The following is a 13,986-nucleotide window of genomic DNA, read 5'->3' on the forward strand; positions in this document are numbered from 1 at the left end:
GCTCCCCTCGAGCGCCCTCTGGCGGCGGGCGGCCGGAGCCGCGGCCTCAGCCAATCGCATCTCCTCCTGCCGGCCCCGGGGGACACGTGACCACAAGCGGCGCCGCGCGGGCATCCGGGTTCGGTCCCATGCGCGCGGGCACCGCCTCGCGCGGGGGCGGGGCCGAGTCACGTGACGGTGGCGGCGACGGCCGGTCCGGGCCCCGGCGGTGACAGCGGCACAGCCCGAGCCGGCCCCGCCGGTGACAGCGGCGACAGCCCGAGCCGGCCCCGCCACAGCCATGTCGGCCAAGGACCGCATCGAGATCTTCCCCTCGCGGATGTGAGTGTCCGCCGGGACGGGTCGGGATAGCGCCGAGGCGGGGAGCGCGGGGGCTCCGTGCCGTGGCCGAGGCGGCGGGAGCGGCGGGAGCGGCGGCTCTCGGGCGCTCAGGGCTCCTCATCGGGGCTCGGCGCTCGGAGTCGTTCCGCCGGTTGTGCTGCGCCGCCGAGCGGGGCTGCCCCGGTTCTGTGGCGGAGCCGCTGAGGGCCGCTGGTCCTAAACTTGACATTCTGCTTCCAGGCTCCACATCGGCTCAGTCCGTCCTCACCGGGCCGGGCAAGGCTCGGCACCGAGATGCCGGGTGTGATGTTTAAAATAATGTGATTACGCAAACCTTACTTTAAAAAAGGAATAACTTTTAGAATGTATGTGTAGGAAAAAGGGACAAACGGAACCACAGCTTCCCTTAATTTTGCAACAGAGGATACTGCTTCACGAGAGGTTGCCATAAAGCGTTATGGAAGTAAAGTGCTGTCAGTGTAGTGGACAGTCAGGTTATTTTCCAGCTCCAGACAGCAAACTATTTGTCATGAAATCAGATGTCTCCTGAGAAGGCTTAGAAAGCTGCCAACATTGGAACTAACTCAAACAATTGAATAAAATGCTGTTTAATAACACTGTTCAGTTTGTCTTTGGAACTCTCCAGGACAGACAGACTTTGCTTTAAGGTGAAAGGCTGCTTCACGTCTTCTTGCATAAAAGTGGGTTGCCTGCACATAATCTTTATATGTGCAGGCAACATATAAAAGGATGCCTTGAAGGACAGAAAACCTCAAACATGAAATAATAATTATTCACTCTGTATGAGCTCAAGACATATAAAGTAACAGTTTATAAGGAAAGATTAATACATTACATGGTAAATGTTCTGTTTTGAAATTTACTATTGCATATGCAGAAATGAATTGCTGCATACACTAAGTCATCTGGTCTCACTCCTCCTCTTTGGTAGTGTTTTTTTTCATTCAGTTTAGATGTCCAAGGAGGGGACACTTCAGTCACTTTTGAAAGGTATCTGGTTTTGTGAGGTGATGTGTCACTGTGGCGTGAGGGTGGTCATGTACAATATTTACAAGCTTATTTTCAAACAAGGTGACAGACAATAATGTGGGTGCTGTTCCCAAAGGAATATAAGTTAGAAAGGCAAAATAAAGATGTCCTGTGTCTGCAACAATTATTTTTCTTAACTGACAGAAGAGGATTTCACAAGGTTTACTTCTTAGGTTGGTTTGGGGTTTTTCGTTGTTATAAAATGGCTTGCTGGTATGAGCCTCTTTTGTGCTGGAAATCTTCAATTCCAGAAGCTGCTCGGTTTCCTTGAGAGTAAACAAGACTTTGTTTATTGCACTCTCAGAGCCAGTGAGATCTTGCTCGAACTGGAAGGCCAGCCAGTCTCTGGCAGGTGGTGAACAGAGCAGGCAAGTCAGTCCAAGGTGATGACAGACACCTGCTTGCTGGGAAAGTAAAGTTGCTTTTTACTCACTGATTTTTTTTTAAATCATAAACATTCATAAAGTATTTGGGGTTTTCAGTTATACATATTTGGTAGATGTTAATGGAGCTATTCTCATCACATGCCAGTAGATGTGGCCAGTAATGGATTCCACTGTGTAGATAGAATCTTAATTATACTTACTTTTTCCAAGGTCAGAGAGGAAGTGTGTAAGAACTTGGCTTGAGCAGTGTCCTTTGTGCACAGTGGCTGCATGTAGAAAGCAGTACAGTTCCTAATTTCATACAAGAAACTTCCAAGTGTGCTACTGGATGTAAAGGTGAAAGCTACAGCTAACTCACTAATATCCCTTTGAAATTGTTGCTGCTTTTGATTGTCTTTGATAGCTTGTAAATCTCCCATGCAGCATATGAAGCTAAGGGAAACCAGAATGTACAACTGCTGCATCTTCTTGCTCTGTAAAATCAGAACATGGCATCAACTGTTATGATCACATGAAGAGTTTGTTTGATTTTCCAAAGATGACATGGCATTAAAAGCAATACCAATGTCACAGCGGATATTTGGAGTAGTTTGATTTCTGGTACTTCTAAGTCATGAAGAAAAATGAAAACTCTTATTTCCTATTATAGAAGCACTGAAAGATGTCTTGTCAATTTTCCTTTGACTTCACAGATAATAACCTTGTAGTTTTCATTGTTGATGGGGATAAATATAAATTCCCTTGATTTTAAATGAGAATCTAAAATTCTGCCCTGAAGTGGCCATCTTGTTTTACTGCAATGGTGTTTCATGGTTCCTTCATAATTTCAGTTGTATGCATGTCAGAAAACTTCACTAAGTTTTTTCCTAATCCCTTCAGATGATGCAGGATGTTTTTTCTTTATTCCTCTGCTTACCAGGGCTCAGACCATCATGAAGGCTCGTTTGAAAGGAGCCCAAACAGGTCGTAACCTCCTGAAGAAAAAATCTGATGCTCTGACGCTTCGATTCAGGCAGATCCTTAAGAAAATTATTGAGGTAGGTAAATTAGAATTTTCCTTTGTTTGGCTCACTTTCCTGTTCTGTCTCTTGTGCATTCCTGTTCTCCTAACTTCATTAGATAGGCTGGAATATAGGATGACTTTCTGGCTAACCTGTTTTTTGTAAGTGAGACTACTGAGAACACATGAGCAGAATTCTGGTTTTTTCGCTGCAATGATACAGAAACTTGGAAGAGTTAATGTTCTTCATCTCTTTCCAGAGAGTCTTAGCCTCTGCTTTCTTTTGTGTCCCAAGTTCCCTATCATGATGCTGCCAAATACTTTAGGATTGGTGTTAAAATGTTCTGTAGTCCCATTTTTATTGCTTTATCTGGCTTGAGGGGATACTGCACATCTATAATGTTTCCGGCATGACTAGGTACACTAGCAAGCAGAAGTTCTGTTCAGATGGGACTTGTTCCTTTAGGAAGAAACACAGAGTTCTGCTTCTTCTTTTGTAACAAGGATGACAAACCTGAGGTAGTCAGTAGAGCCTGGTATGTGTTGTTCTGCTCTGCCATATCAGATAGGTTTAGTTGTACTGTTTTAGTTGCAGCTGCTGCAGTGTCCATGGTTAGCAGTGGTCCTTTGTTGCCACACTGTAGACAAGCTCTCATCATCTGTCATTGCTTCCTATACATTGTCTAACACACACAGGCTGGTGTTTCTCTATAGTTTTTAGCTACAAAGACTACAAATCTGTAAAAATTGGGAAAAAAACAGAGTGGGAGGGGAGTGCAGCTTCACAAAGCTGTAAACATTTGTATGTTGAAAACCAACTTCAGCTGTCTCATAGTATTCCATACAATGTGAAACGAGTATTTCCCTACTGAGCCACTTTATTGTTGTTATTTAACCCCCATGTAATAGAATTTCATGATTAAGACAGATCTTTTGCTTTTTCTGTGAGTTCTACAATGTGAAACAGCTGAAATTTTTTTTTGCCAGTCACCTGAGAATTACAATTTCCAGTTTGAGAGTAAGCTATGCATATAGGACTTGCTCACTCTCTTCAATTTCTTCTCCTTATGCTGCTAGTTATTTATCCTGGAAAAGGAGTAACAACGTGCCTTGCATTTGCTGCCTTTTTTTTTTTTTAACAGACTAAGATGCTGATGGGTGAGGTGATGAGAGAAGCTGCCTTTTCACTTGCTGAGGCAAAGTTCACAGCAGGAGATTTCAGGTGAGGATAGCTGGGCTTCCATGAGCATAGCCTACCTATGGGAAAGAGCTATCAACAAATTATTATTTTCTCTTTTGGAAAAAAAGGTAAATTCTTAAAGGCACCTAAAAAAAGATAATAGTGGAGGGGATTAACTAAATTCTGTTATGTAAAGGCAGGAGAGAGAACTTGCACGATGAAAACTCTGTTGGAAGCTAAACCAAGTGGAAACATCACCAAAATTTTTTGTCCTTGGTTTGAGAAGGTGTTGCTTTTTGTGGCTTGGAATCAAAAATGTAGGAAAGCAAGAATTTATATTAGAGTATTGGACAATTTATTAATTTGGTCTTTCTTGTGAATTTGAGGGATAGATGTGTGCTCTTTTCTGCCAGTAAGTCACACAGTGATTTTTCCAGTTGTTCTTATCTCCTACCTCACTGCCCTTTGTCTGACTAGGGCTAGAGAGGGCTGTATGCAGGAGGGGAAACAAATCCTTTTCTTCCAGCAGGATACTTGAATTGTATTTTAATAAATTACAGTTTTGTCTAGGGTGTTTGAGTAATTCATTCAGGTGTGCATGGGGAAGTGTTTAAGATTCATCTGATGGCACTTCCAACTAATGGGGAAGAGCCAAGTGGTCAGACACAGCAATAATCTGCGTGCTGCTGAAGAAAAGTCTTTTTGCCCTTTCCTTTGGATATAGTGCTGTTTCCTGTCCTAACTAGTCACTGTGTTTAGCCATAAACAAGTCAGATTCCACCCTGTAAGTAAACTGGACTTCAGCAGAGGAGTTAGCTGTAGTGAGCTGTTCTTGAAAGACTTTAAGTTACTTCGGAATGCTTCAAGATTAATTGTTGTACAAGTCCAAGTTTGTTAATATGGTAGTGAGTGAATAAACTCATTAATAGTCTGAAAGAGCAAATACTTAGAAACTAAAATGAACAAAATGTTGTGGCATTGGTTTGCATTTAAATCCTTGAAATTTCTTCTCTTTCATTGTGAAATAAATCTTACAGGTTGATTAGACTCAATGTTATTAAAATAATTTGCCAGATAACTGGATAGTTTTTTTAGCTATGCTTTGTAAATTTGGTCTAAGACATTTTTAAAGTTATATTTCATAGACTCTGCATCTTTTCCAAACTTTGCTGGAAACCTGTTTCTTTCAAAGCTTCTGTGTTAGCTCTGAAAACTTTGCAATGAATTGCAAGGAGAACTGAGCTGACAACACTTTCCAGGTCCTTCCAGCTATTTGATAACTGATTTATCTTGTATATAATGATGAGTTAATGAACCACTTCAATTTTCCTGATTAGGATCTGTGTTTTCTTCCTTACAGTACCACTGTGATCCAAAATGTGAACAAAGCGCAAGTCAAGATCAGAGCTAAAAAAGACAATGTAGCAGGTGACTCCTTTCCAGGCCATGAGTACTTCAGCTCATAAGGGAATTGTGGGAGGAGACTTGGAAATAGGCAGGAATGTATCCAAACACTGTCTCCTTTTTTTCTTACCTGTCTGTAGGAACAACTGTAATTTGTTGTTTTTTCACATACAGCTTATGATTTTTATATTTGGTTACTTACCTCTCATAAAATAAAATGAATGTGTGTAAACTGCAGTCCAATTTATGAATTTCTGGACAAAGTATAACTTCCATAGAGCTTTACTGGAAAACAGATCAGGAGTTAAGCCCCAAAGTTAAATAAATTTCAAGCAATTGTCTATCCACACAGTTGTCTGTAAAGGAAACAAGAGAGATAAGTCAGGATTGAATGATTGAAATATTCCTTAAGCAAAGAGAACATAGTACTAAACATAATAAAATGGATGAACCAGAATACTTCCCTGAATTTTTCATGGGTCTTGATCTCTACAAACTCAACACAATTCTGCAGTTCTATATTAAATGTCAGAACCAGGATGACTTAATTGTTCCAAGCTATGCAGGAATATTTTGTAAACAAAGCTTCTGCCATTACATAATCAGAAGCAATTGGGGTAAAAGTGAGCTGTACTTCATAAATCTGTAACCCTTCATGTGTCTTACATGCATTTTTCTTCACTCTTGTCAGGTGTAACCTTGCCAGTTTTTGAGCATTACCAGGAAGGAGGGGACAGTAAGTACAACCCAAGTGTTTTCTGTCTTTATGTACTTACAGCCATTCCATGCTCACACAGAAATATTGTCATGTCCTAATGGTAAGTCAGTTTACATCACAGGCATAGGGGTACTTCCTCTGATGTTTTGCCTGCTCCTGTGACATGGAGGGATTATTAGGAACTTCTAAAAGATTCTACTTTCAAAATCAGTGAGTTCTTCAGGTGAGGAGAAGACTTGTATTTCCAGATTATGAGACTTATAAGTGTTACTAGAGACATGCACAACATAAGCCACTAAAAAGACAATTTGTTAATGGGCAAAGGCTTTAGCTTCTCACTTGATAAGCTCTTTATATCCCTATAGTGTGTAAAGTATTAATTTTTATCTAGTAATGAAACACTATAAGAGCAATAGTAACAATTTTTGGTTTTTTTCAGGCTATGAGCTGACTGGCTTGGCCAGAGGTGGAGAACAGCTGGCTAAGCTGAAGAGGAACTATGCCAAAGCTGTGGAGCTGCTTGTGGAACTGGCCTCATTACAGGTTGGTGAGAGTTAAAAAAGAACAGATCATTGGTTTCTCACTTTTCTAAAATGAAAGTATCATCTCTCAGTATTTGTAGCTTAATATAGTCCCAGTGCTGTATAAAGTCGCAAACCTTTTTTAGCCATATTACTGTTTCAGAGAAGTCCTTGTTCTTTAATGCTCAGAAGAAACTTTTTGGGAGAGTTGGTATTTGTAACTGCTAATGTGCAGTATTCAGCATGCTAGTGACATTAGTAGAAAACATTCGACTTCTATCAAAAACATAGTTTTTAAAGCTACATTATAGACTTGGCTTTCAAGTGCTCTTTGGTTTTGTGTACAGAATTGATGGAAATGCTGAATTTGGCTTGTTATATATTAACTATTTAATCCCATTCCATCAGACATCCTTTATTACTTTGGATGAAGCCATTAAAATAACGAACAGACGTGTGAATGCAATTGAACATGGTGAGTATTTTTCCATTTGGGATGCATAACATTTTTCTGTTTGTATGTAAGATGAGGAGCAGGGTCAATGAAGCCATTTTTTCTTGTTAGACTTTCTCACCAGTTCAAGAATGCTTTCTAAAAAGCATTACAATTAGGCATATTGCAAGAAAGAAAAAAATTAAAAGCCCAGTGGAATGGACTGGAGGACACAGAGATAAATGAATAGGGAAACATGAGAAAGTAATCAGGAAATTGTATTAAGAACCTACAGGACAAAAGTTTTACAAACATTCTGCAGTCCCTGCTAGTGACTTTGACTTAACTGGTGAAGCCTGTTGACTAGAAGCAAAAGATATGATGTTTCTATGTGTTAAGATGTTCCAATAGCTAGCATAATAAACTTCAGACAACTAAAATATATTAAATCACTCTAATGAACTTTAAAACTGTAATGGTGGTGCCCAGTGAAGAGGCTTGTGACTTCTTCATTTTGGATGGAACAGTCCTTATGTCAATAACCTGTGTATTTTTCTTTGATCTGAATTCTTTGTTCTTCATGTTCTTGTTTGTAAATTTGTTTCTTGCCATTTCTTAAGTACTGTTACAATCCCAACATTGGCTGTGCTTCCTTTTGCTGCAGTGTCCAGAGTGCTTTGCTTTGACTGTTTCAAGTTGCTTTCTGAATTTTGATGTCCTGGATTTAATAACTTTTGCATGTATACAGTAATGTATTTCAGTCCATGTTTCCAAATCATCCTTTTCAGCAGTTTTTCATAGACTGGTTTCTTTGAACACACAGGCGTTAACTGCAGCTTATCACTGAGAATATGACTTAGAAAAGGTTTCCTCTGCAGCCTTCCAAATAATTTTGGTAGTGCTGTAATAGGCTTCTTCTTTCAATAAATTATTCTGATACAGAGCTTGTGCGGTTTGGTGTGAAAGCTGTATTTAGTGTCTTATCTTTTGTTTTGTGATTGTGTTGTATTTGAGTATTTGATTTCATGATGGCCTTTTTAAATGGATAATTTGAGTAAAGGTACTATACTGAAGTTTCTGAAACAATGTGATGGAAGAACATAGTTTTAATTCAAATTTGCCTGCTTGTCAGGAGTTTTTTATATTTTGTGTACTTGTCCACCAGGAAATAGTATGATCTTCCATGAAAGACATAGATTTCCCCTAGCCAAAAGGATTACTAGACTGACATCAAACAACATCTGTGCAATACATTAGATACTTCCTGGCTAATTTAACAGCAGTGCCACCTTCCTTATTTTTTTTTAGTGATTATTCCCAGGATCGAGCGTACTCTTTCTTATATCATCACAGAACTGGATGAACGAGAACGCGAGGAATTCTACAGGTAAAAGACTAGTCAAAAGACTAGACTGGTCTCTTCCTAACATAGACCATTCCTCAGAAGGGAGTTAAGAGAACTGTTCACCAAATGTGGAAGCAAGCACTGTTAAACATGACCTCATTCTTACTGCACATGGAATTTCTAGAGCCAGGCACTCACCAATTGCTTGTCTGAAAGTTATAAATGAATCCCTTCTATTAATTTGTACATAGCTGTCATTGTTCTTTCAGAGGGAATGATGTGATACAGTTCCCTGAGGTATTCTGCTTTAACAACATCTTTGCCAATACAGTCAATGTTCTGGGCCACCTGAAACAAAAATGTCAAATCTGAAATAAATGAAAGAGGAATGAACTTGATTAAATACAAGCAGAATAGTATAATGCAGTGTTTAGGGTCAAGAATATAATTTATAATTTGGTTAAGTTTTTCAATTGCAGCAGCTAGCAATAAAAGCATTTTATTTTTGCCATTTTGCCAAATTTGGTATTTGTTAGAGAATTTTCATTTTCTGTGGAACTTTTCCAGGTAGCTTTATCAAGTTCAAGTTGTATGGTATAGCTACTAACCTGTTGTATGAAAACATATTTGCTTCACAGATAAAGCTGCATTTCTCTTCACAGGCTTAAAAAGATCCAGGAAAAGAAAAAAGTCTTGAAAGAAAAGTCTGATCAAGAACGGGAGCTGCGGAGGGCTGCTGGTGAGGAAAGTGAGCCAGCCAATCTCTTAGCAGAAGAGAAGGATGAAGACCTTCTCTTCGAGTAGCCCTGCACAGTTGCTGGGAGCAGGGGACCCAAAATACAGAATGTCCAGTTGCAATATAATTCAAGACATGTTGCCTCCAAGATATTATGTGGTTTCTCATTTGGTGTCCAAGTCTTGAGTTGAATGGATTGTGGATTTCTCCTGGGAGATTAGAAATCTGGGAACTTGACTACAGCATAGGAGGGAAGGCAGAAATGGGTCAGATGGTTTACTATAAGGAAAGCCTTCTAGTCCATGTTCAACCTGTTTCTTCACTTAGTAGGAACGACTGTTGAAAGCTGTATTCTTTTTTTTTTTTGAAGGATGGCTCTGGATTTGCCTAATCAGATTCATCTAATTGCTCCCCTTCCTAGTACAAGCAGAGAAAAATGTTACTTAGGGAGGAAGATGCATATGATGGTTCTTTGCTGCTGAACCAGTAATGTTCAAGTTGCTTAGATTCAGTTTTGGCACAGCTGAAGTCAAATCCCTGTAAAGGAAACTCTAGTTTTCTCACCTGTTGATGAAATCCACAGTCTTCTGTGATATATTTTTCTTGCACGATTGTTACCATTGGCCTAAAATATCTATGGTTTTAATTAGAGGTTCTGCCAACTTGTGTACTGTCTGTGCTAGAAAGAAGTGTAAATTTTAACTGCTACAATACCTGGTGTCTGGCTTGAGTTGCTAGAAGATGAATCTTAAAAGCTTGTTGTGTTGATTTCAAAATAAAACCTCTGCTTCACCCTTTCTCCCTGACATGGAAACTACACAGTATACATCTCTTACAGCCTGTGCCCACTTTTCGTTATCTTTAGTGCTTTAAATAAGTAACTGTGGAGAAGTGGATCCCTCCTGCCAAAAGCACATAGAAAAAATCATCTAGCTACATGTTGCTCCAAATCTTCATTGCTTCAGCAGGCTGGCAGGCAAAGCAGGGTTGAATGCACAGCAGTCCATCCTTTCTGCAATTCTTAAGTGCAAGGTTGATGAGTGGAGTCCAGGAGAGTGGCTGACCAGCAGGCTGTCACTAAACCCTGCTCAATTGGAAGAGCTGTTTTCCTAAAGACAGAAGCACAGAATCACTTAGGTTGTAAAAGACCTCGAAGATCACTGAGTCCAGCCTTTGACCAGTCACCACCTTGTCAGTCCACAGCCATGTCCAGTCATTCCTTGAACACATTGGTTGTGTTCTTTTTCTTGAAGGCACTGGTTTGCAATCAGCAAACTGAACACATGCCCCAGAACTAATGCTGGGTTATAGTTTCCAGAACTACAAGTCTAGTCTATTCAAGGTAAGCATCTTGTTTTAAACATGACACTTAACTGCAGATACAGGGTAACTGCAAGGAATAAATGAACACCTTTAAAAAATCATTTTAGAATTGTATGAATAATAAGGCCATTTCTTTTCTCTTGTATAGCTGTAGACAGCACAGCTGAATGGTAGGTCCATAGTCTGTTGTACGATACAGATCCAGCTTCAAAGAGAGACACTGGAGCTCTGCAGACCTGTTGCCTCTCCCACAGGATGGATGGTGTCAGAAGCTACACAGAACATCTTGCAGGGCACTGATGGGTCACAGCATGTTTCACATATTCAGCAAAGTGGCAGAAAAAAGACTCTCAAGATCCACTACAGGAAGTAAAATTGTACAGTGATTTATTTTAAATCTAGAAATATTTTACATTTGTACATTAGTGTGCAGTTCGTGATGTCTCAAAATAGAGAGTGCAGATATATGTAAAAAAGTAAAATGTGGGGCTAACCACAGGTCTCAGTAAAGTTACCTTAATTATTTAAGGCATGGAACCCCCCGTCTAATATTTTTAAAAGTCACATTTAATTACATTAAAAAATTCTTTATGCAATTCATTTAACATTTATTTTTAATTAAATCAGGATTGGTAATAATGCAAATACCCTTATTTCAGTCTGATACAACTCACAACAAAGCCTGGGATAAGGCTGAAGAGTTCTACCAGTGATGTCTTATGTATTTTCTGTTATTCTCGAGGGAACTAGCACACATTCTTCATTAAACAAGACAATGATTTCTTACACAAGGTAGTTCCAGGTCCAAGCTGGCAGCAGATGGACAGCCAGGTACATATTTCAGTGCTGCTCAAGCTCTTCCTTTCAGCAGGAGGGAGACAAAGCTAACACTGGTTAAAAGCTTCATAGCACCTCTATGGATGTCAGTGAGTTCTGTGTGCCTCAGGAATTAGGAGAGTAGAGCTCAACTTCAAGCAATATGCTTTAAGTCTACATTCAAAAGCTCATTTGTATAAAAACAGATTCTGTATACCATTTCTGAAAAACTGGGGAGACAAACATGAATGAAATATCATTAATGGCATGATTTGATGAGACAGATGCTGCCTATAAACACTGAATACCTAAGGGGGTTCAGCAGCCACTTTGAGCTGATTGTGACTGGCAGAATTTTAGCAGCACCTACACAGCTGAGCTAGGTTAACCTTACTCAACATGTTTTACTGCTTTCCACCTTGTCCAGAAACATTCAATACCCAAAAGCCTAATGCATTTACAACAATCTTTCTTTAAAAAGGGTAGAATCAATACAATTTTTCCAATACACGTGAACACTGTTGTTGTCATAAGCTATGGATGAAACTGAGAACATGCCTGCAATGTGAGGCAAAAAGCCACAATTTTGAATATCCAGCCCTTAGGCCAACAGTAGCACAGTATTATTTCTAATGCTGACTTGAACTAAGATACTCAAGTTTCACCCCATTTTCTTTCTGAAGCATCATTACTTATCCCCACTAATTGCTTAATTGCTTTTCAGCCCTATATATTAATTAAACCAGCAAATAATTTAGCTTTCTAGCAAGACAGGAATGCACTCTATACTTCAAATTTTCAACATAAAAATGTACTGATTATTAGTTCAGTACCTAGGACAGTTATCTGAAAATTTCTTTATATCTGCTCTATACTTTCAGCTCTTTAACTATGGGTGTGAATTTGTTCCACTAACATTTTAAGAAAGAATATATGCAAGACAGAATGGAAAACAGTAACTGCTTTTTTATCCTTCAACATTAGACAGGAGTGACCGACACATTGACATAACTCCAGTGTTTTACCTGTAGGAACAAAGAAACTCTATGGCTAAAAGAGATATTCACAGTTAAGGTTCTTTGTGCTACCCAAACCAGCCAAGATACTACTATTCATTTAGTGTCAGTAACAACAGCCCCACTGCAGATGCACAGCCACAGCAGTTAAACCTTCACAGCCAGAATCATCTGAGGATGTAGAGATGTTCCCACCTGCTTTGTAGAATGCATCAGGATACAGACCTTACCTTTTGTTCCCTTATTTCAAGTTTTTTGTTTTAACCATTAAAAATATTCCCCTTTCTTGTGACTTCGCAGTCAGTTACCAGTGTTTTACACATATTTTCACTGCAGTACTGAGCAAATGCAGGGCAATAAGTTGGCTAGCAAATTACAATACTCATAACACAGTAGCTACATTCAGCTATTTTAATTCCAGTTAGTTGTCCATTAGTCCAACAGCCACAACATGAACCATTTGCAGAGATTAAAAAACCCCACTGTCTTCCAATGTTCAGCACATCAGTCTGTATTAGTCAGTATTCTGTTATAAAACATGAGAATTTTAGTTGACTTTCAAGCAGCATGTCTTATAACTATATATTTTCACAAAAATATAACCTCTGCCTTTCTGTCTCTACAAGTCTGTGAATAACAGCGGCTCAAATCAGTCGGTATGTTTTAAAGAAAATTCCATAAAAATATCACATCTAGAAGTTCAATATAATAGTCATCTTTGATTGGACCTAAAATTACTGTGCAGTCAAATCTGATTTTAAAAGTCTGACTAAAAAGACACAAGGATTGAAATATTTACATTATACACATTTTTCAATACAGTGCTATTAGAAAGTGGAATGTTTGAGAATTAAAATATTAACTCAAGCCTCACAGGGCAGCTCCAGACCAGAGCAGAATCTTCATTCTGTGTATTTTTTGAACGGGAGAGGTTTCTCATTGATATTTTTCATGTGTAGATTATTCCTCTGACCAATGATCTGTAGAATTATGCTCTTGAACTAGCATCATGTCCCACAAACTCATTAAGTTAAGTGTTAAATAACATTCATATTTATAACTATGTGACAGTATTGACTATATATATACATATACACACAAACACACTTAAAATCTTTGTCCTAAGGGTGATCCTAAGTTAAAAAAGTGGATTTATAAAAGTAGTTGCTAGAAAAAAAATCTATCTAAAGCTTTAGATTTAGTACTGCTATGGTCTCCATTTCTAGACCACAGAGAAAGAAAACCTGGACAATCTTTAGATCAGTTAAACTGGCTCACAAGCTGGTCAGCGTATTTTTCAGTAATACGCAATTTCACTGGCAAAGGATGCTGCCGCTGAGGTCTAGAGCTCACATGCATTTGTACTAGAATTGGGCAGACCTACACATGATCTGCTTGGAAAGGTAACTAGATTGAAGTCCTTTTATCCCTTGGAACTGCTCTCATCGTAGCCAGGTGGAGGGCACCCACTGGGGTTCTGTGTCGAGCTTATTTATTAACCGAAGTAACTCTTGATATGCCTTATCAAGATCAGAATTCACAATTGCTGTATCAAAGTAGTGGCCATTGTTCTGTTCCATCTCCCTTGTCTTCTCTATGATTTCTCTCAGCTCTTCTGGCTGCAATCAGAAACAGAGAGTTAGTGTAGGTAAGCCTCCTCCCCACAGTAACAGCAGGGAATGGGAACAACTCCATTTCTTTACACAAACACTCCTGGTGTTGCTATTGGCTTTTGAA

At 39.2% G+C, this 13,986-nt stretch overlaps 2 protein-coding genes across 2 annotated transcripts in view; one reads left to right on the forward strand and one right to left on the reverse strand.

Annotated features, from left to right (window-relative positions):
- The first annotated feature begins 153 nt into the window (after positions 1 to 153).
- Positions 154 to 9,900, forward strand: ATP6V1D (ATPase H+ transporting V1 subunit D). Its single transcript, XM_059473586.1, has 9 exons — positions 154 to 321; positions 2,677 to 2,794; positions 3,900 to 3,979; positions 5,298 to 5,365; positions 6,033 to 6,077; positions 6,499 to 6,602; positions 6,989 to 7,055; positions 8,322 to 8,400; positions 9,021 to 9,900. Exons 1-9 carry the CDS (start codon positions 281 to 283, stop codon positions 9,160 to 9,162), a joined length of 744 nt encoding a protein of 247 aa, XP_059329569.1. The 5' UTR covers positions 154 to 280; the 3' UTR covers positions 9,163 to 9,900.
- An 887-nt stretch (positions 9,901 to 10,787) lies between these two features.
- The window catches only part of PALS1 (protein associated with LIN7 1, MAGUK p55 family member), a 55,446-nt gene continuing 52,247 nt past the window's right edge, over positions 10,788 to 13,986 (reverse strand). Inside the window, exon 14 of the mRNA XM_059473584.1 lies at positions 10,788 to 13,868. Coding sequence (XP_059329567.1) covers positions 13,692 to 13,868 — 177 coding nt within the window. The 3' untranslated portion in view covers positions 10,788 to 13,691. The remainder of the gene's footprint in view (positions 13,869 to 13,986) is intronic.

This window comes from Ammospiza nelsoni, chromosome 6 (genome assembly GCF_027579445.1).
Source record: "Ammospiza nelsoni isolate bAmmNel1 chromosome 6, bAmmNel1.pri, whole genome shotgun sequence".
Classification (NCBI taxonomy): Eukaryota; Metazoa; Chordata; class Aves; order Passeriformes; family Passerellidae; genus Ammospiza; species Ammospiza nelsoni.

What these genes read in the sequence shown, in the direction of transcription:
- ATP6V1D (XM_059473586.1), top strand. Translation starts at nt 281, where the DNA reads ATGTCGGCCAAGGACCGCATCGAGATCTTCCCCTCGCGGAT. An exon ending in TTCACAGCAGGAGATTTCAG is followed by an intron (nt 3,980 to 5,297) that starts GTGAGGATAGCT and finishes TCTTCCTTACAG; the next exon opens with TACCACTGTGATCCAAAATG. An exon ending in GAACGCGAGGAATTCTACAG is followed by an intron (nt 8,401 to 9,020) that starts GTAAAAGACTAG and finishes TTCTCTTCACAG; the next exon opens with GCTTAAAAAGATCCAGGAAA.